This window comes from Thamnophis elegans, chromosome 13 (genome assembly GCF_009769535.1).
Source record: "Thamnophis elegans isolate rThaEle1 chromosome 13, rThaEle1.pri, whole genome shotgun sequence".
Classification (NCBI taxonomy): Eukaryota; Metazoa; Chordata; class Lepidosauria; order Squamata; family Colubridae; genus Thamnophis; species Thamnophis elegans.
The window spans coordinates 4,211,872-4,233,740 of record NC_045553.1 but is presented as its reverse complement, the minus strand read 5'-3'; the positions used below and the strand labels follow the sequence as shown (position 1 = coordinate 4,233,740).

The 21,869-nt window shown below is 45.4% G+C and overlaps 1 protein-coding gene across 1 annotated transcript; it reads left to right on the top strand.

The window, feature by feature from the left end:
- The first annotated feature begins 594 nt into the window (after positions 1–594).
- On the top strand, positions 595–21,869 carry LOC116516452 (acyl-CoA dehydrogenase family member 11-like). The gene is made up of 14 exons (XM_032228935.1): positions 595–895; positions 2,687–2,919; positions 4,597–4,687; positions 11,927–12,044; positions 12,723–12,865; positions 12,983–13,129; positions 14,163–14,257; positions 16,232–16,331; positions 16,828–16,968; positions 17,493–17,585; positions 18,015–18,122; positions 18,837–19,008; positions 19,863–19,929; positions 20,933–21,869. The coding sequence occupies exons 1-14, from the start codon at positions 815–817 to the stop codon at positions 21,057–21,059; spliced, it is 1,716 nt and encodes a 571-aa protein (XP_032084826.1). The 5' UTR covers positions 595–814; the 3' UTR covers positions 21,060–21,869.

Genomic DNA, 21,869 nt, shown 5'->3' with positions numbered 1-21,869 from the left:
AAACTGGATCTGATTTTTTTTTGTCTTGCTTGAGCTGAGAATAGAACTTTATTTGATGGTTAATCAACAACCTTCCCTATTTAAGAGAACAGTTCCATAGAGCATGTGCAAACAGCTTTCCCTCTGATCTGGTTTTTACATGAGGGAGAGAATCAAGGATGTCAGAATGAGGAGGAGGAAGAAGAAGAAACCCCAGAATTTTACCAATCGGGCCATCTTTCGCCTCCCAAATAAAATGAAAAGACCTTTGATGTTCAAAAGGAAGAGAGAGAGAGAGAAGCTGCCTAATCCTCTTGGTTGCTCTCTTCTGCACTCTTGTCTCCCCATCTTTTTTTTACATCTTGGGGAACCAAACCTGGACGCGATATTCCAAGGGTGGCCTTGCCTCCCTTCGCTTCCTCCTTTGGCGAACTTCGGGGAGCTGGCCGTGCGCTCGCTCAGGCACTGCAGAGACTGCCCGGCTCTTTTGCCATAGGAGAGGATGAATTGGGGAGCTTCCCGCCCCCCAGCAGCAAAGAACAGCCCGAAGACCTGCTTGACGACCGCTAGGCGTCCCCGAACTCCACCTGCCTCTTTTGGACCCGGCCCAGAACCGTTCTGACAAAGCTCCGGGGATGGAAGAGGTGCCCGAAGACTCGCGGTCTTTTTCTCTCGCACGCGCGTCTTCGCTCAACCGTGACGATCGCCTGCCCGGGGCACCCGCCTATCCCTAATCCATGCAGGAACGCCCTGCGAGGGGAGCGTGGCACTTTTCCAGCGGGAGCCTTTGCGGGAAGCGGGAGGCAGCGGAGCGCTCCAAGACCCCTCGGCAAAGATGGAGGCGCCTCGGATGGGAAACCCCTACCTGGAAGACCCCCTGCTCCAGGGCTACCTGAGAGCCCATCTGCCTGCCCAGGTGGGTGAGCGCCAGGCGGGGGCTGGGCGGTGGGGGCCGCAGGGCTGGCTCGGCGCTTCTCCGCGCGTGGCCCCTTCCCCACCGCTTTTACTCCTGAGCCCCCGGCCCCTGGCCAGGTCCCTTGATCAGATAGGGACTGGAGGATGCGGGAACCGCCTCGATGGATGAACGAGGACTCCTGCCCGGGCAAGGGGGTGGACTAGAAGACCTCCGAGGCCCCTTCCAGCCGGAGGATTCTAGGAGAGTGACAACCGCGTCGGAAAGCTCCAATTCTCTGCGTCTCAGATTTGGGATTGCTGCCTGCCCCGCACTTGCTGGGGCAAAAAGCAGAAAGAGGGGACAAATTAAAATACTTGGAGTGGGGGAACCCTTCCCTGGTCCTGGGACTAGAGCTGCCTTAGCAGCTAAAGGGTAGCTTTTATCCTCTAGCATCTTCCATTCCTCTTCCAAGCACAGTTTGCACCCTTTTAATGCCAAAGATTAAGAAAACAGAGTCTTCCTCCCTTCCTGACAGGGTCTTAAGTCCTAGGAGAGGCCTCTTGTGTAAGGTTGTCCTCTCCAACGTTCTTCAAAGGGGTGCTACTGTACAATTTTTTCCTCCCAGCCAGATGGTGTGAGGTTGCAAAATAGGACAGGAAAGTTTATATCATGCTGAGAAGGAAAGAAAACTGGCATATTAATCTGTAGAAATTAATTAGGAACTTAATATGTTGGGGGGAGGGGAGTAAACTGAGTTTCCATGAAAAGAGCTCCATCTCCTTTTAGAGTTATGATGGCAGAGTTGGAATGTTTTTCCTGAAGTAGTCTAAAACTTCAATATTTCCATTTTTTGGAACCCTGTCATAATTTTGAACGCTCACTGATCCTCGTTCATTAAGTGAGGACTACCTTTACAATATGCTGTCTCTGCTGTTTATTCAGACAAATTGTGTAATGCAACATTATCAAAAGGAAAAATATTTAAGGAAATACCTTTGGCATATATATGTTGATGCCATTGCTTGCCTGAGGGAGATAGTAAGCAAACAGGAATGGAACAGAATGTTTACATTAGCATCCTGATACTGGAAATACACATTTGCAGCCTTGAAAAAAACAGCAATGATCCAATTCACTCATTAGATTACAGCAATAGAGTTTCAATTTGATACAATACCATTGCAAACAAATGATTATACAAAAACATACTTAACTTGTAGCACCTACAAGTTAAACATCTGTGGTCCTTGTAATACTGCTTTCACACCATTAGCCACGGTGGCTATTTGGAGTTCTGGCTCAGCCACATTGAGTGAGTAACATTTTCTACCACCCTTACCTTATGCAGTGCAACCTGAAAATTGTGAAATCATTATGTACAACAAATGTGGTGCACTTTGTAATATTCCACCATAAGTAAATCAGCCATATCACCAGTAGCTCAAAGGTTATAAGTCACTTTTTCCAAGGCCTTCATAACTTTCAAACTGTTGTCAAACAAATGTTTAATATTCAAGGACAAGTTGTACATTTAATGTACATTTTCCTCCAGCTGCCCAAAGACAATTCATGCATTAGATTCCCACTCAGGCTAAAGTTCTGAGTGTTCTTTAGGAAAGACACTGAGAGGCGACTTGGTTGTTCTGAGAACTAACCACAAACTTAGCTTGTTTGAAGAAGCAACGTTGGATGAAACTACTGGCCAAATAAGAAAGAAATCAGCAGCTCTTCAACTTTGCTCCTTTCAAAGCTACCTTCTGGTTCCTGTCCCACCACCTCTTCACGTTCCATATTTATGCATTGACCTTGTAGGTGTTTGCCGAGGTGAACGTTGACCTGGAACGGTTCGGAGCTCGTATGAGAGATGAAGTTGACTTCTTGGGCCGTGAGTGTGAGCTAAACCCACCCAGATTATTGCATTTTGATGCCTGGGGACAGCGTGTGGACCAGGTGATCACCTCCCCAGCCTGGAAGAGGCTGAAGGACATCTCTGCTGAGGAGAACCTTGTGGCTGAAGGTTATAAAAGGAGATATTCCTGTTGGAGGTACTGCTGTATTTATGGGAGCCATGCAAAGCCATGTGAACCTGCTTGGTTATCTCTTGCATATTCTTGGCTCCTAGCATGGCTTAATCTTTGGTGGGTTTTTTTGTTTAATAATAATTGATTAAATCCACTTTGATTAAAGTCCATTAAGACACACCAGAAACAACAACATATATTTTAACCAACTAATCCAACCTCATAGTCCTTTCTTTTCAATTTAAGTATTTTGGTCTTTAGACCCATAAAATCAGCAGTCTCCAACCTTTTGGACACCATTCTATGGAAAACTATTCTTCCAGAAACCCAAGGTGGGGAAGAGTGGGGACTGATTTCATGCATTATCTAGATCCCACGGATGCACAGATGAAGCTTGGCTTGCTTGCATGGTCCAGTTAGAAACGAACCCTGGAAAGACCTTGATCAACAGGACCTGTCTGCTTTACCCAAGTACATTTTTTTTCAGTAGGCAGGGCCCTCTGCACAAACATCTCTAAATTTCAGAGGGTATTAACCAGGGGTGAAATGTTACGAACCGGTAGTAAAAAAAAAAAAAAAGCTTTAAAAAGTAAAAAGAAATCCCGACGATCAGCTGTGCCTGATTGTCTGTCAGGTTCCTGCTTGTTGCAGGGGACATTTTATGTGAAGTCCAGCTGCTTTTACATTGTGTGTGAGTCAATTGTGCAGCTACATCCACCTGGTCACATGACCACCACTGGTATTGACCCTAACATATTGCCATCCTCTGCCCAAGCAGTTCTGAAGGGCCAGTATAAACAGATTCCATATGAACTGAGATTGTGAAACTATCCCTCATGTCCTGTTGTATTGCCTCCTCCATAAAGATTTATGTACCAGATAAAATATCCCTGAAATTCCAGCCTCTTTTATATACAACTACCGTACTATTATTGGATTGGCATATTATAGTAGCCCTGAACGCAGCCTTGTTTTGCTACGGTTCTTGCCTTTAAAATTAGGCAGACCACTGATGATTTTACCATCAGTTGTAATATGTTACTACATACTTCCCTGTTCCGTAACATTCTTTTAATGTTTAATTTTTGTGCTGGTCTGTGACCATAATAAAGATTGATAGAAACCTGTCCATCCTGCTTCTTCTCACTTATAGATATTAGGTCTTTTGCAAATGTATTTTAACTTTGTCTTAAATGTTTATCATCTACTATGATAACTTTTACACACACACACACACCACTCTGCTTGTACTGGTCTACTACCACAATAAACTGAATTGGTAACTGCTTTTTGGATATTAAGAACCTTCAGCAGTTTCCAGATGTGATTTAAAAAGGATGGGTGCAAACCCAATCTCCTTGTGAAGCTGGCAAACCACAGCTTGACAGAAGATGGCTTGGGTCCCAGGGCTCTAAACCCGTGGGAATCTATTCTCTTCTGGTCTCCTGGTGGGGAGCTGCTATCCAGAATACATGTTGGGCAATCCCAGGTCCCCTCTTTGTTCAGAATTCCAGACAGGAATTCTGAGAAGCTGGCTCCTTCCTCATTTTGTGGCAGTCATGGGCTCTGCTCTCCATGGAGTCAACTTCAATTACCAACTGCTTCCTCAGAAGTCCTTTTTCTTTTCCAGTATTTCAAATCTGCCACATAGGCAGTTTGGGGAGGCATGCCAAGTACACCTATGTATTTTTCTTTTCGCAGCCGTGTTTATCAGATTGCCAAGATGTATATTTTTATGCCCTTTTCTGCTTCCTATGGATGCCCTCTAGCCATGACTGACGGAGCAGCAAAAGTGTCACGCCCCACTCCATTCCATAACTAGGAAAGAAGACCAATAGACTCCATGGGTTGGAAATCCAAAGTACTTTTACTAATTATAAATGGTAAGCAAGCAGCAGTGAAGCAAAATCTGAATAATATGGCGCGAAAGCAATTGATATATAGCAAAGCCCGTTCCCCCCCCTTAGGATCAAAGCTCCAGTCCAATCATAAGTCCTTCAATTGTCAGGTGTGAGATAACTTCAAAAAGACAGGCCAAGATGGAATGTGAAGGCCGTTGATGCAGGCGGGAAACACGTACGCATGCGCAATCCCAACGACTGGTACATCCTAGAACATTCCTCCAGCAGTCCTCCAGCACACCAAGTAAAACCCTCCCACATACACGCCCCCCCCCTTCCCGTTTCATGGCAGCTGAAGCAGCAGCAAAGCAGAAGCTGACATCCGGCCGTCCCCCGGAAAAAGGCTGTCAGGCCTGGAAGGAAAAAAAAAACAACAAACAAACAAGACAGACAAACAATAAACAAGCAAGAGAGGGAAAGGAGAAAAGTCAAGGCTTGTCGGGATACGAAGCATAAAATTTCCGCAGTAAGCGGGGGGCACGAACGTGGGACTTATCAACCCATTCCGTGTGGGAGGGGGGAAAATGTGTCCAAGCCACAAGGTATTGGATGCGATTACGGTGGCGACGGGAGTCCAGAATGTCCCGGACTTCAAAATGACGGTCGCCATCAATAAGTAACGGAGCAGGTGGAGGGGCATCTGCGGGCCGGAGGTCGGAGACCCGAACTGGTTTGATGAGGTTGATATGGAACACCGGATGGACCCGGTTGAGATGTTTGGGCAATTGCAAACGTACAGACACAGGATTGATAACTTTCACAATTGGGAAAGGGCCAACATACTTGGGACCCAATTTCTTAGACTTCTGCGTAGTATGCAAGAATTTTGTGGACAAATATACTAAATCCCCAACGTGGTACTCATAAGGCTGAGAGCGTTTCTTATCAGCCTGCTTCTTATGAGCCTTATGGGCAGCGTCCAAGGTGGAAAGAGTGAGGGGCCAAAGGCGACTGAGACGTTCACTCCAGTCAGCAACGGAAGGAACCTGAGGCTGGGCCGTAGGCAGTTCGGGGATCGCAACAAAATCCTGGCCGTAAACCACCCGGAAAGGGGTGAAACCCGTGCTGGAGTGAACCGAATTGTTATAGGCCACTTCAGCATGCGGCAACAAGTCCACCCAATCGTCCTGTTGATAATTGATGAAACAACGTAAATATTGTTCAAGAACGGAATTAGTACGTTCACAGCCGCCATTAGTCTGAGGATGGTAGGCGGAGCTAAGGCCCTGGGCGGAGCCAATGCGCGTGAGGAACTCCTTCCAAAATTTAGATGTGAATTGGACTCCACGATCGGAGATAATACGGTCGGGGACCCCATGCAAGCGGTATATGTGAAATAGGAATAATTTAGCCAACGCCTTGGCGGAAGGAATCTTGTGGCAAGGCACGAAGTGAACTTGCTTGGAGAACAAGTCAGTAACCACCCAGATGACGGTGTGCCCTTGGCTTTCGGGAAGCTCCACAATAAAGTCCATAGAAATCTCCTTCCACGGGGCAACCGGGCGAGCGACAGACTGCAGAAGGCCGTGTGGTTTCCCTGGTGGCTTTTTGGCGGTAGCGCAAACCGGGCAACTGGAAACATAAAGTTCAATGTCCTTTTTTAAAGAGGGCCACCAGAATTGTCTCTTCACTAGGTGCAAAGTTTTGACGAATCCAAAATGACCCGCCATCCTGGAGTCATGGGCGCGACGAAGGACCACAAGACGTAGGGAAGCGGGGATGTATAATTTAGCACCAATCCACGGTAGATCTTCCCTCATGGTGCACTCGTCCCGATGGTTCAGGAACCAGTCGTCTTGAGGAAGAGCTGCTTTGAGGTCAGAAAGCAGATCGTGAGGTACGTCCTTTTGAGCCTTGGTCTGTTGACGTGTGAGTACCGGAGCTGCCAAGAGCGGTTGGACGATACTCAGTTTGGAACAATTATACTGAGGTAACCGGGACAAAGCATCAGCCATGAAGTTCTTTCCCCCCGGGATATACTTTAGAGTGAAATTGAAACGGTTAAAATATTGGGCCCAACGCATCTGCTTTGGGGAGAGACGGCGCGGTGTGCGCAACGCTTCCAAGTTCTTGTGGTCAGTCCACACTTCAAATGGGTGCTTAGAGCCTTCCAGGAAGTGGCGCCAAGTAGCGAGGGCCCAACGGACTGCAAAAGCCTCTTTCTCCCAAACCGCCCAGCGCCGTTCCGTGTCAGTGAGTTTACGTGAGGTGTACGCGCAAGGTTGCAAGTTACCTTGGTCATTGGCTTGTAGGAGAACGGCCCCAACGGCGACATCACTGGCATCCGCCTGGACAACGAACGGCTGGTCGAGATCAGGATGTTTAAGAACTGGTTCAGCTGCAAAAAGGCGTTTAAGCTTTTCGAACGCCGCCTGGCATTCCATGGTCCAGTCCAAAGGCTTACTGGGTTTTGGTCTCGGGTCGCCTTTTGTTTTGAGCAGATTAGTAATGGGTAGAGCAATGTCGGCAAAAGAGGGAATAAATTGACGGTAGAAATTAGCGAAACCCAAAAACTTTTGCAACTGTTTACGAGTTTTGGGAGCGTCCCATTCAGTGACGGCCTTCACTTTTTCAGGGTCCATCTCAACGCCATCAGGGGAGATACGGTAGCCCAGATAGTCAATAGTAGTTTGGTGAAACTCACACTTAGACAACTTGGCATACAGGTTGGCAGCACGGAGTTTCTTCAAAACAGTGCGCACCAGATTGACGTGGTGGTCGTAAGTGCGGGTATAAATGAGGATATCGTCCAGATATACGATAACGCCCTTATAGAGGTGGTCGTGTAGGATCTCATTAATAAATTGCATGAATACAGCAGGAGCCCCCTGAAGGCCAAAAGGCATAACCCGGAACTGGAAACAACCAAGGGGGCAGTTGAACGCGGTCTTCCATTCGTCCCCTTCCTTGATGCGTACTCTATAGTAAGCTTCTCGCAGGTCCAATTTTGTGAAGATGCGTCCCTTCCCCAATTGTGCCAATAAGTCCTTCATCAAGGGTAGTGGGTAGAGGTTGTGAGAACAGATGGCGTTAAGGTTTCTAAAGTCACAACATAAACGAAGAGACCCATCTTTCTTCTCACGAAATAACACAGGTGCCGCCACCTTGGGTCGTGCCGGTTCAATGAAACCACGTTTCAAATTTTTGTCAATGAAAGAACGCATCTCCTCCATTTCTCTGGGCGACATGGAGTAAATGCGGGGTTTGGGGAGTTTGACCCCGGGCAAAATGTCAATGGAACAATCAGTGGGCCTGTGTGGGGGTAAAATGTCCGAAGATTGCTCGCTGAACACTTCTTTAAGATCCAAATATTCTTTCGGAATTTTCTCCTCTCCTGCTATCCTCTCCTGCCCCCTAGCGGCCATCTCAGGAACGTCAGTGACGTTAGGCTGGGTTGGAGAGCCCTCCCCCACAGGAGGCACTTTGGAGCGAATACGCAAGCGGCCTGTCCGCCAGTTTATGTGGGGGTTCCATTTCCGGAGCCACGGGATGCCCAAAATAAGTGGTCTGTCCATGCCAGGTGCGACCACAAAGGAGATTAATTCAGTGTGGGTACCCATTGTCATTTCCAAAGGCTCAGTAAAAAAATGGGCGGGCCCCCCCCCTGCAATCGATCCGTCTATCTGGCAAAAAACAATAGGGGTTTTCAAAGTGCGCAATTTGAGGCCTAATTTCTCAACCATGGCCGGATTGATCATGGACCGGGAACAGCCGGAATCCAGTAATGCTAGGAGGGTGGCAGGTGGTCCCTCAGGAGGAACTCTTAATACAATAGGGAGCAGAAGGGGCCCCTTGTTTGAACTCACCCAGCGAGGGGAAGCGTCGTCATCTGAGTCATCAGAAGAAGAGGAGTTAGCATCCGCGTCATCCTTCAACGGTTGGGCCAGAGGAGGAGGGTTGGTTTCTCCAGCGAAAGCCGTTTCCTTCTTTTTCCTCTCAGAGCCTCTTGCAGATTTCTCCTCACGTCTGGGAGGGGGTTGGGCAGAGAGAGGTGTTTTCGCCCTACAGAGGGGGGCGGTGTGCCCAAGCTTGCCACAGCGAAAACATGTTAAAGGTCTGGAGGGGCCAGAAGGGGGCTCTCTCGCGTCGCCTCGGCGTTTGGAAAGCACTTGAGTAGCAGGAGGGGGGAGGGCCTTGGCAGCCCTTTCTTTCCGCTTCCTTTTTTCTTCAGTGGCATATCGCAAACGAATCAAGTCAAGCTCAGCGTCAGCCGCATGCTTGAACCAAGTGATTAAGCGCCTCGGCAGGTTACGATTAACACATTGTTGATAAATTTCAGGGTTTAAGCCTTCGGCAAATCTGTCCAGCATCGCATCCTCCCCCCAGCCTCTCATGTACTGAGACAGACACTGAAATTCCTGGATGTATTCGGCGACAGGCCTGTCGTCTTGGTCAAAAGTTAAAAACTTCAATTTGTTTCGCTTCTCGGTCAACGGGTCATCAAAACGTCGACGGAAAGCTGCCATAAAACGGTTGAAATTCCCCAAGAGGGGAGAACCAGACATATGCAAAGCAGTCGACCACGCCGCCGCCTCACCATCCAAAGATAACAGGACCATCCTGACCCTTAAAATGTCAGATTCAAAGTCCCGGCCATATATCTCCATGTAATTAAAAACCTGCATGAGGAAGGAGGCGAGGCTAGCCGAAGCCCCATTAAAACGCACAGGCAAAGGAGGGATTTTAGCCATACGATGTCTTCGGGGGGGAGCCTGGGGTGGAGGTCCCCTTTGGTCAGCAAAGCCTCTAGCCGCAGGGGGTGATGCGGGCCGAGGGGGGGGGTGGGGGAGAATCCTGGCGTGGGTAACGTTGCCAATTTCTCCAGTCTCTGTCCTCCTCTCCCCTTCTCTCTTCCAAAAATGTTTGACCCCAATAATCAGGTAGTTCACTCCGGGGGGGTTGTCTCCCAGGGCCCTGGTGCTGATAACTTCTCCATTCCCCTTCATCGCCCCTTTGGCTCCAATATTCATGAAACTCACCCGCCTGAGGTTTCCTCACGGCCCCTGGCTCCAGCGAAGTCTGTTGAGGAGGTTTTTGGGTGAGTCCAGCATTCCAGCTTGTCTCTATTTCTCTTTGCCCCACTGAAGTTGACCAACGGGGTAGGGGGGAAGGTTCAGGCTGACTGGAAATTTGCAGTTGAAATAAATCTTCGTGCAACGGCCGGTCAGACGGGCTGGGCTGGTGTAAAGAAAGGTCGGGAGGTCCCAGTTCACTGGAATCCGTCCCTCCAACGGCGCCTTCCTCCTCTCTGGTCGGAGAAGACATTATTTCCCTTCTCGGTAGACGTAAAATCTCCTGGAAAGGGATATTTTCAGATTTTGCTTCTTGTCACGCCCCACTCCATTCCATAACTAGGAAAGAAGACCAATAGACTCCATGGGTTGGAAATCCAAAGTACTTTTACTAATTATAAATGGTAAGCAAGCAGCAGTGAAGCAAAATCTGAATAATATGGCGCGAAAGCAATTGATATATAGCAAAGCCCGTTCCCCCCCCTTAGGATCAAAGCTCCAGTCCAATCATAAGTCCTTCAATTGTCAGGTGTGAGATAACTTCAAAAAGACAGGCCAAGATGGAATGTGAAGGCCGTTGATGCAGGCGGGAAACACGTACGCATGCGCAATCCCAACGACTGGTACATCCTAGAACATTCCTCCAGCAGTCCTCCAGCACACCAAGTAAAACCCTCCCACATACACGCCCCCCCCCTTCCCGTTTCATGGCAGCTGAAGCAGCAGCAAAGCAGAAGCTGACAAAAAGTAATTGAGGTAATTCTTTAATGTTGCAAAGGGGGAACTAAGTGACTGCTTTTGTTATTTTAAATCTCCGGGTGTCCTCAGTAACATTTGTAAAAATCTCTCCGTCGTTTCTCCTACCCCTCTGTCTTATGCTAACAAATTGAAAAGTCACAGCCATTTTGTACCTGTTGAATAGTCATAGCTCTTTACATCTACACCACCAAAAATTTCCCTGAAGGATGGTTGGATTCTGCCCGCCACGCGCCCCCAAGCAACATTCCTAGGATCTGGCTCCAATTCCAGATCATTTTACTTTGCAAACCATCCAGAATCATCAAGAATGACTTGGGTAACCATTTAAATTTTCTTCAATAAATATAAATAATAAATTATGTCCTGTCATTCCCAGAGCCCATACAGCGACATTGGGCCTGTGAAATAAACCCCAGTTCATGATGCAACTTAACAACAGGATCTCGAAATAGTCTTGACAGGGAAGAGGTGAATATTTCGCTGCCGAGATCATGGGGGAATAGAAGAGCTGTTTGGACCACAGCATCCTTCAACTGCTGCGTATCTATTGCTACTGTGGGTGGGGTCGGCAGAAGTGTGGTTGCACACCCTGATTTGCTAAGAGAGACATACTACACCCAGAAGTCAAAGGCCAGGCTGGTCTGAGCCCCGGTTGACTTTCTGCAGATACAAGGCTAGACAAGGTTGAGGCAGTGAATGGGTGAAGCACCCAGAACTGAAGGGACAAGAGTAATTGTCAAGTTAGCCTGTAAGGGGTCACTTCCAGGCATCAGGAAGCCTCCACCAGAGAGATTTTATAGCCGGGGCTGCAGATGTTTACTCCAATTCCTCTGGCATTCATTAGTCCTAAAGAGCCACGCAGGAGAACAACCCAAGGCACCCTGCCTCAGAAGGAAGCATTGGGGCACCTCTGCGTCTGTTAATTGGAAGCCCCTGGCTGGGTGGCTGCCTGGGTTACGGTAATCCAGCTCAGAACGTTGTGTGCTAGCAGGAATTGATTCTGGCCTGGTTCCTCTCTGCCGTGTTCCATGTGGTACAAAGGTCTTGGTGATTGTCCTGCTCTGAGCTTGCCGTAGGCCATGACCCTTCAGAGTTGCGGGTGTAGTATCTCTGGAGAAGCTCCCTTGCCTACCTTTGCTGCTCAGCAACTTTAGCCATGGCTCTGCTGTGCCAGGGATCCTGACTAAGTAGCTGCAAATAGGCCCCCTGATTATGATGGTGACCACCATGTACTTTTAGTCCTCTTGCTCGTGCCAACCCATCTCATATAGGAATTGAAGGCAGGCTGACAGATATTTCGTCTCTGCACCCATCTATATACAGTACCTGCCTTTTGTCTCTTGCTTGCAACTCCAACAGTCTTTAGGTATCCCAAAACCCTTGGAGGAAGCCTATGCTCATTTGACATCAAGTGACCCCAAGACATTCTGGATCTCTGGCCAATGGATGACTGAACGCAAAGGCGGCTCTGATGTTGGTAAGGGCGTGCAACACGGGAGACCCAATTTTTTCTTTCTGAAATAATAGAGTTTAGTAAACAAGAGTGTATTCGGGTAGGCTGACTTATTCAACAGTCTGCATTTAGAGAAGTTACATTCATATGTTAGGCTTGTTTTCCAGACAAGTTTTGTGGGGTTTCTTTTTTTGCTATGTTTTGAATTTTGTGCTTGCTTTATGCATGCTATTCAATAAAAAGGGGAATGGGGTGTCCATAAACTACAACTTGCACAATGGCTACAAGCGATCATCTTTTAGATTATTTGTTAATGCTCTTCTTCTGCAATCATAGATGGCAGATAAAATCAGATACCTTGTTCACACAGAAATCACCCTAATACCCCTGATGAAACTGGAAACCTTACAACATATCTTGAGAAATTGTGCTGCCAGCTAATCTAACTATTAATAATTTTTAAAAGGCATTTTGGTGTTTTAAGCTTTGGTATCTGATCTGGCTGTAATAAAAGGTTTGTTTGAGAAGGCACTACCTCTAGAAGTCTCACAGCTTTGTGCTGGGGAAATAGGAAGAGGGGGTTGTGAAGGTCACCATAAACACATGAATGAAAAGCAGAATCAAAATCTAACTAATCAATCACTTGTCTTTGATCATCTTTTAGAGGAAATTTGTGGCCCAAGAATACATTTTTTTCCCCAGGAGGTGGAACAGAAACTGTTGCACGGGAACTTCCAGATGGCTCCTATAGCCTGCACGGTTTCAAATGGTTCACATCAGCGGCTGATTCAGACATGACGTTGACCCTGGCAAGGATCGTGGGCCCTGATGGGCAGATAAAACAGGTCAGATTCCCAGATCAACCCAAGGAATATGAAACAGCTGCTTGCAAGTAATTGTGTGTAATGTCCAAATTCCAGCTCGGTTTATTTGGTCTGACGCTAGCATCTTTTGTGTGGCAGGGCTCCAGAGGCCTCTCTCTCTTCTACCTGAAAACATATGAGGATGGGAAGCTGAACGGCATAAAAATAGAGAGGCTGAAAGAGAAGATGGGCACGAGGCCGTTGCCAACTGCAGAGCTGTTGCTGGATGGAGCTCGAGCACATCTAGTAGGAACCACGGAGGAAAGCATTTCCTCCATGCAGTACATTGAGTGCAGAGAGTGCAGTTGGGCAGGGAGGGCTGCTAATTTTTAAAGGAGAGAATCAGCAAGATGGAGGGGATGACTTGGACCAGTGTTTTTCAGGCTTGGCCATTTTGGAATATGTAGACTTCAGTTCCCAGAATTCCCCAGCTAGCATATGGATTTATATCAGCAAGTTCAAGTGTAGTCTTAAAAACGATTATAGATTGAAGCATTCATAACGTAAGAGTTGCTCAGGCTCTGCATGAACACTTCTTTGGAGTGGAAAAGTTACACAAGGGAAGATCCTCACCTCTAGTGTCTGGTGCAGGTTATTTGAAAAGATTAGATTACTAAGTAAATATTAGCTTTATAGTTAAGAACAAAAAAAGCTTGAGACTTGCAAGCAATGTATCAAAAATCTTAGGAACCAGGGACAGGCAAAATAGTTCTCTTTTGTGCATCTATCAGCAAATTGTGATCGAGTATTTATTTACCTTTCTTGCCACACTTGTTAATAACTGCTGTTAAGTTAGTAATAGAGTTGTTAAATGAATCTGGTTTCCCCATTGACTTTGCTTGTCAGAAGGTCGTGATTACACGACTCCTGGACATTGCAACTGTTATAAATATAAGCCAGTTGCCAAACATCTGAATTTTGATTGTGTGACCACAGGGATGCTGCAATGGTTATTAAATGTGAACACTGGTCGTAAGACACATTTTTTCAGTGGCATCGTAGCTTCGGTCACGAAACAAATGGTTGTAGGTTGAGAACTACTTCTATTTACTAAATTTTTTATGCTGCCCATCTTGCTGTTATAGAACTTTGGATGACTTACAATCTGATAAAATATTATAAAAGATTAAAGCAATGAGAGAATATATATAACTTAAAATAGTTAAGAGAGTGGTACATCATACAGTGGAAAGGGGGATCTTCTATCCAATAATCATGTGCACAATGGCAAGTCCCCATCCAGATACTGTGGTCTAAAACTGTTTCTTTATGTTTTCAGATCTCTGCAGAAGGCCAGGGGATAGCTTGCATTGCCAACATGTTGAACATCACTAGGATCTATAATACCATCTCTGTACTTGAGAAAATGAGAAGGTGATTTTCAGTCCACCCCATGAGAAGTGGAAGCAGCTAGGAAGAACTGGGCAAAATTTGAATCAATTCTATTCTGCTGTTTTCTGAAGGATAATTAGGCAAAGCTTAATTGGCATTAACAATTTGAAAATGAAGCTTGGAGTCTCCTGTCTTCCAGATTGCTACTTGAATACTCTTGTGCAGTTCAGTTTCCACATTTTCTAACTTTTCCACAGAGATTTGACCATAAATTGGGCTTCACTTATGTCTGGGGCATAATAGAGAAGGGCTATTTTTATTTTTAAAACAATTATTGGCCCTAAAGGCTATCATAGAGGCCATGGGAGATGTCACCTGAAAATGTTGGCCATCTTACTGATGACCTGAAGTAAAGGAACACTCAGGTGTATTAAGCGTTTTGACATCTTCAAGCACCTATCTGCAAATTTTGTTTTAAGCAAAAAAAATATGCCAAGGAAAATACCAATTTTGTTCTCCAATATTGGCAGCATGTTCCTGAGTGGAAGGGCTGTTTCTTTAGTCTAGGCATCTTCAAACTACGGCCCGTGAGCCAGATACAGCCCGCCAATGCAAAGTATCCAGCCCTTGGAACGGTGGGATGAAAAGTAGCTGCCAGTTTGTAAATAAGTGCTTTAAATTTTTTTTAAAGTCTTTAAAAACAGCCTTTCAGATGTTTTTCACAGCCATGTGATCCAGGGCTGGTGGGTGAGTATGGAAGGGACGGCTTTTAAAATAGTGAGTGGATGGGTGGGTGTCATGTCTCCATGTCAAAATCAGCTGAAATTGGCTATCACTAATTCAAATGCAACCGCAGTATAACGCCTGAAAGAGAATTCATCCACTGCTTTGATTCTTCCCATATACAAAGTACATCCACCAAATTGGTTGTGGAACAATTTTGGGAGATTTTCATGTGTATATATATATATACACATACACAATGTGGCAAAAAGAAATCAGTTTGTCAAATCTCCAGCTTAAAAGACCTTCAGCCCTGTAATCCCAAATAAGCAGGCCCACACTTCCCATTGAATTAGTAGTATATTTATGTTAGTTAAATAGCAATAGCAGTAGACTTATATACCGCTTCATAGGGCTTTCAGCCCTCTCTAAGCGGTTTACAGAGAGTCAGCATATTGCCCCCAACAATCCGGGTCCTCATTTTACCCACCTCGGAAGGATGGAAGGCTGAGTCAACCCTGAGCCGGTGGGATTTGAACCGCTGAACTGCTGATCTAGCAGTAGCCTGCAGTGCTGCATTTAACCACTGCGCCACCTCGGCTCTAAAATTGTTCTTCATTTTAAATATTGTATTATTTCATGTTTTTTTGCACTACAAAGGAAGATATGTGCAGTGTTTATAGAAATTTGTTCATTTTTTTTCTTCAAATTATAGTCTGAGGGATCATTATCCCTCCTTAATTCACCATTGGAGGCTGGGTGTGTAAAACAACAAACAGTTGTTTTATTCTCTTTTTAATGGCCTATTTTAAGGAGCTTGAATGCTGCTGTAATGAAGTTAGGCAAGTGGCAAGAAAGTTTGCTGTTTTTCCCTTGGGGGGGAGGGTGTCTTAACTAAATAGATTCCTTGGGTTGAGCAAGTACAGCAAGGACGAAGGCAAAATGAACTGCTAAATTGGCCACACCCACCCAGTCAAATAACCACCTATCCATGCCCATCCAGCCGGTCCGACCCCTCAACAGCATGAGGGACTGAATCGGCTCCCTGTTCAAAAAGTTTGAAGACCCCTGCTTTAGTCTGTATAAAGAGAAATGGAAATCATTTTGCTACCTAGAAGTTGGATTGACAGAGGAAGAAGTTCCTAGCATTTTTATTATATTAATGTTATATCCCTCGAGTATATAATATTACATACTGATTCCCTGACTTTTTGCTTTAATTAAAGAATGAAATTAAATTCTGGGAAATAGCAGAAAGTTAATCCCTGTGCCTGGCTTTGCTCCCATCCATAGAATTGTTGACCTGGCACGGGATTACGCCACCAAAAGGGAAGCCTTTGGAAAACCCCTCAAGGATCACCCTTTGCATATGCAAACTCTGGCACGAATGGAGGTGAGCACATGGCCTCTTGGGCCAGGGGCACTTGGGAAAGATTCCAGCATGTTCTCCTGCTATCATTTAGAATCAAATGCCAGTGTAGGGAAAGTAGCATACAACTGGAGAACTTTAACAACAGGATGAAGCATGTAAGATTCAGAAAGTTTAACCTACTAGGGAAGGAGAGGCAGTTTGCTGTAGGGGAAATGGGGAGTTCTAGTCCAGCCTGAAGTCGAAAAGCCAGCGGGATGACCTTGGGCACTAGGAAGCAGCAGCACTCAAGGGCAAATCACTTCCGAAGACCTTTCCAAGAGAACTGCAGGGATTTGTCCAGGAACTTGCCACACACAGGGAAACTGCCATTGCCACCCGCAAATCGTGGTTTGTAGTTTGCCATGTGATTATTGCTCCGGGTAGTTGCAGAGGGAGGAGCAAGAGGAGGAAGGGAGGAAGTTGCCAGTCTCAAAAAATGCTGGTTTTACTCAGACGAACTCCCTTCCCACTTCTGCAGGTGCAAAGCCAAGCAGCGTTCCTCCTGGCGATGGAGCTGGCGAGACTGCTTGGCCTGGAAGAAACGAAGAAGGCGACGGAGGAGGAGAAGCACATGCTGAGGCTGCTCACCCCTCTCGCTAAACTTTATACGGCAAAGCAGGTCACGCTCAGTTTGATGCCATTGCAAAGCGGTCTCCACGACTGGCAAAAGGGCACCTATACAGGGCAGATATTAATAGGGGATGAGGAAATATCTGTGCAGGCTGTTGTATTCTTGACCAGGTTTTTTGGCCATTGAGTCTACGGCAGGGCTGTCAAACTTTAGCAAAGGAGGAGAAAGTCCCGATACGTCACGTTACACCACTGTGACGACGTGAGTTTGAAAACCCTGGTTTACAGGATCAGATCAGCCCTTCTTTCCCTAACATTTATTCAAAGGCATCAGTTTTTGTCACAAACTCATGAAGGCAGAAGCCTTTGAATGAAATGGATTCGCCAGAAGAGGAGCTACTCTGGTTCCTGGTTTTTTGGTTTCCTGAAGACCATAAGCAAACAAGTCACCGAATCCTCAAGCAAATGTGGCTTAGCAAAAGATAAAATACAAAAGCCAAAACATTCAATCATTTAAGTATCTGGAGCATGGCATATTTGTCGGATGTGTAAACAAGTCAGTTTGTGTTTCAGGCTATCGCTGTGACTTCGGAAGGCTTGGAGTGTTTCGGAGGACAGGGTGTCATGGAAGACACAGGACTGCCTGTTATTCTTCGGGATGCCCAGGTAAAGAAGCACTGGACTTTTTTTTTGCATGTTTTACTTTCTTCTTTCTTGCAGTCTGCTGCTATTTCAGGGAGAAATTTACACCTTAGTTCCTTTGTTTCACTTTTTCTTCCTGACATAAATTTTGTTATCACAGAGTTCTGAGATTATGAAGAAAAGGGGGGGAATATTTCATGCCTCTGAATACTCAGAAAGTTCTTATTTAAGGAAATAAAATGTCCTTTAAACTGAACATTTGTCTTTTCAAAGACAAATGTTCAGTTTAAAGGACATTTTATTTCCTTAAATTACAGAATGTAATGCTTGGAGAAGTTCCAAATATCTGGAAACAAACCCATTTACAAAGGAAAGTGTTTAAGGGTACATTTGTAAAGTCATGACTGACAACTGTTGTTCTGCCTTTGAGCTCTGCCTCTTTTTCATCACCAGATACATTCAATCTGGGAGGGAACCACCAACGTCCTGTCCCTGGATGTTCTGCGCTGCATTCTCAAGAGCCAAGGAAAAGTGCTGGATGTCTTTTTCTGCACTGCCCAGGTTGGCACCAATACGCGAGTTTGTCACACCACCTATAAATGTTAAAATTTGAGATGTGCCTGGTAGGAGCAACATGCTCACTCGGCCTCATGTAAAAAAGAGACGGTCTTTATTGATGTTGATGTGCTGCTATTGCCCCTACACTTCATTGTAATTTGCGGTTTATTCATCTTGTTAACAGAAAATAATCTTTTAAGTAGCACAGTCCAAATTTACCGCACTACTTATTTTGCCCACATTCAGGGTGAAAAATGTAACCATTTGCCAAAGTAGAAACTAATCCAGGGATCTTAAATCTAAAGCATAGGCAAACCTAGAGATCTCTAAAAATGACAATTCCATAACAACATTTAAGGTATCAGAAGAAAAATGTTGACATATGATTGTGGAGGCATTGTATTAAGTAAATTTTAGCTAAATGCAAACAATTTAAGATTGGTTCTGGTAGTCCCACCCACAATTTTGGGTACGTAACCCTCAAAAGACCAGCCCAGTCCTTAGCCTGAGCAAAGCTGTGACACTCTTCTCCACAGGTGCTTAGGTCACCAGTTCATTTGGAGGTGTCACTAAACCTATCCTTATTTTTTTTGCAACACTCTTGGTGGGAATAGAGTATCCTATCTTCAAAGAAGTAGCAGCTAACCTCTTTTGTTTGCCGGAGGTACTGTGAGTTATTATGTGTATTTGTTCTGTTACTTGGGGATTTCCTTGCAGGCCAAGTTGGAGGCAGCTACCCAGCAGTCCGAACTGCAGGCTTCTGTGCAAATAATTCAGAATAATCTGCAAAAACTCAAGCAGTTTGTTCGAAGAATGGACTTAAAGGGAGAAGCTGGCTGGCAGCTGGCAGCGAGAGACTTTGCCTATACTCTGGCATGGATCTATGAAGGTAGGGAAAGAATTGCTTCAAAATCTTTTGCTTCATCTCAGATTGTTGAATGTTGCTCAGAAAGACTTTGAATGATAATCCTCTAAAACAAACCAGCATTCAGAGTTTGAATGAATGCTTAAAAAAGATTATGTACACACACACACACCAAAAAGAGGAAGGTAGAAAGAGGCTCATTGCAGTGATGGAGCAGACAGAAATCGGAAGTCTTAAGCTCCACAACTGTTGCCAAGCAGACTAATTAGAGCATCAGCAAAACTAGCTGGTGATATGTGCAGCACTGAAGGTGGGAATGGTGTATGCTAATGTTAGAAATCTAAAAACACCAAAGATAATAGTGCAAGATTGAATTGATCAAGGGGGCAGGAAAACCCACAATGGGTTTAAATTTAACATCAACAAAATTAGTCTTCTGTTCTATAAATGGGATGCCCTGTTTTTGTGCAACCCCAGGGGTTTTAAGTCAGGAGCTCAGCCATGCCTAGACTGCCTTCCTTTCATTTGTCGCCTTTAGCTGTTGCATCCTGATATTTCCCCTTCCTAGGCATGCTTCTGATTCTTTAACAGGCTCAGGATTCTTTCCTAGTTCCATAGCTCATGCTGTGAACTGTTCTCCCAAATCCAAGCTTCGCAGTGGCAAAAGGAGAAACAGGAAGACCTTTCTTTAGGGGAAAGTGGTTCCTGAAATGCCGCTAATGGGGATTAATCAGAAGACTTTAAAGGGAGCTTGCAAATTATTCCCTACAGTGGAGAATTCCCCATGTGGTCATGTAGAGCTGATTCAGGTTACAGGGTAGATCTCATTAGGAAAATGAATCGGAAATGACCATAGACTATGTCTTTAATTCCCACAGGAGTCCTTCTACTGGAGCATGCCGCCAGGGCTGGCGCATCAGCCACAAACATCTACGCTGCTCAGAGGTATCCATTACATCTAATAGCAAAGCAAAGACTGAGAAACCCAAAGGATTGCATTCATTAACTAGGGAAAGTTCTGCCATATGGCTGGAGCAACTCCTCTGAAATTTGAGAAAGGGCAACCTGAATAGGATAAGCACCTATCATGAGACCAGAGAACTGATTGGAGATCAGAGGAAAAATGAATAGAGACTCAACAAAGAGCAGCTGATAGCCTTAGTGCCTGCAGAGGCGATGAGTTCCCCACAGCACCCCTGAACTTAGGTGTGATTTTTCAGTGGCACAAACTGGATTCCCCCTTGTCTTCCCTCCTTTTAAACATTAAGGATGGAAATAGGAGTCAAAGTGAAGGATGACAGCAGCTGTTTTCACCCTGGGAGTGATCTACCTCACCCACCCACCATCACCCAAACACACTCAGGCAGCCCCCTGGTTTCCAAAAGGCCTGTCCACCCTTAAGATACAGGCAGTCTTCTAATTGGTTGTGTGAACAAGTTCCATTCCTGGATTCTGGAGAAATCACTCACCTCTGTCCTAACAAGGGGGTGCACCAGGGGGTCCGTGGACTGGCACCAGTTCACAGCATGCCAGAAACTGGGCCATGCAAACAAATGAAGCCCCACTTACGGGATGCAGGCAGCATGCGAAACCATGCCCCTTCTGGTCCATAGAAAAACCTCTCCATGGAACCAATCCCTGATACGCAAAAGGTTGGGGGAGGGGGGGTGTTGGAGTACACAATAATTTATTTATAGAGTTGCTTAAAATGCTCAACTTTGTTTACCCAGTTTTCTGATCTAAGTCCCAAAGGCAAGAGGCCATCAAAGCTTTTTGCTATGTACTCCAATTGAATGTTGATTGTCACAGACCTGTCTTGGTAGCCAAGAGGTGCCATCACCTTTCAATCATAGCAATAGGAAGCAACGTTGAGATAGACTGGGTCTGAAACTGGGAAATCCAGTCTTAATTTGAAGGTAGAAGGCTTTCTCCTCTCTTCTTTCTGCAGGTGGTGTCAGGAGGATGTCTGCCTTGTGGACAGAGAAGAGAAGGCTGGTTCTTACAATTCTAAAGCAGCTTCCCTGGATAAATCTTTGGTTTATGATGGCTATTCTTCTCTGAGAGGAAAACTGTAGGAAAGCATCACGAATGCGAAAGAAGCCATCTGGTGAAGGACATGACCTGGATGAGAAGTGTGTCTGTATTATGATTGTACGTGAGTCTCAAATTTTCTTTCCAAAACAAGTCCCATGAAAGGACCCATGTAGACAATGTTCCAACATTAACATTAAGGACCTCTACTGTACATTAAATGGTCAGTTGGCTTCTGAACTCACAAATTGAGTTTTGAAATAATTCTTGAAGGTAGAAACAGTGTCATCATTCTACTTTAAATATATAATTGTAAGCAATCTTTCCCATTTCTTGCTCTCTGGATGTGCTGGACTTCAATTCTCATGTCTCATAGAACAGGTTATCCACCAGGTAGTAGAAGGATAACACATCTGAAAGAGACTGGAACTGGAAAGGTAGTAAGTACTATTACTGTAAATCTATAGTAACAGAATCTTGCAAACCTGAATAAGCTTCTCTCTCCCCTCTTGGAGTGAATCAGGAAGGGACTAGATTGAGACATTTTCTCACATTACCTTTTGGACCCCCTTCTCGAAGACCTTTTTATCTGGCTTTTGCTTTGATAATGCCTCATCTTCCTGTTCGTTAAAGCAGTCCCCCTCCCTCCCCTGCTCTGTACTGTCAAGCCATTAATCCAGGCTCAGCCCAAATATGTTCATGATCCCTTCCCTGGTTTTTTTCTTCCAAGTAATAAATTTGGCAGTTAGTTGTCATAATTAGTAAACTAATTGCTGGCAGCCTTTGAAACTCCTCTCTTCTATTTAGCATTATAGCTAAAGATACAACAGAGCACATTGTAATGAAGCATTTAA

Coding starts and splice junctions, on each gene's coding strand:
- LOC116516452 (XM_032228935.1), top strand. CDS start 815: ATGGAGGCGCCTCGGATGGGAAACCCCTACCTGGAAGACCCCCTGCTC. Junction 19,009..19,862: donor TCTGGCATGGATCTATGAAG/GTAGGGAAAGAA, acceptor TAATTCCCACAG/GAGTCCTTCTACTGGAGCAT. Junction 19,930..20,932: donor AACATCTACGCTGCTCAGAG/GTATCCATTACA, acceptor TTCTTTCTGCAG/GTGGTGTCAGGAGGATGTCT.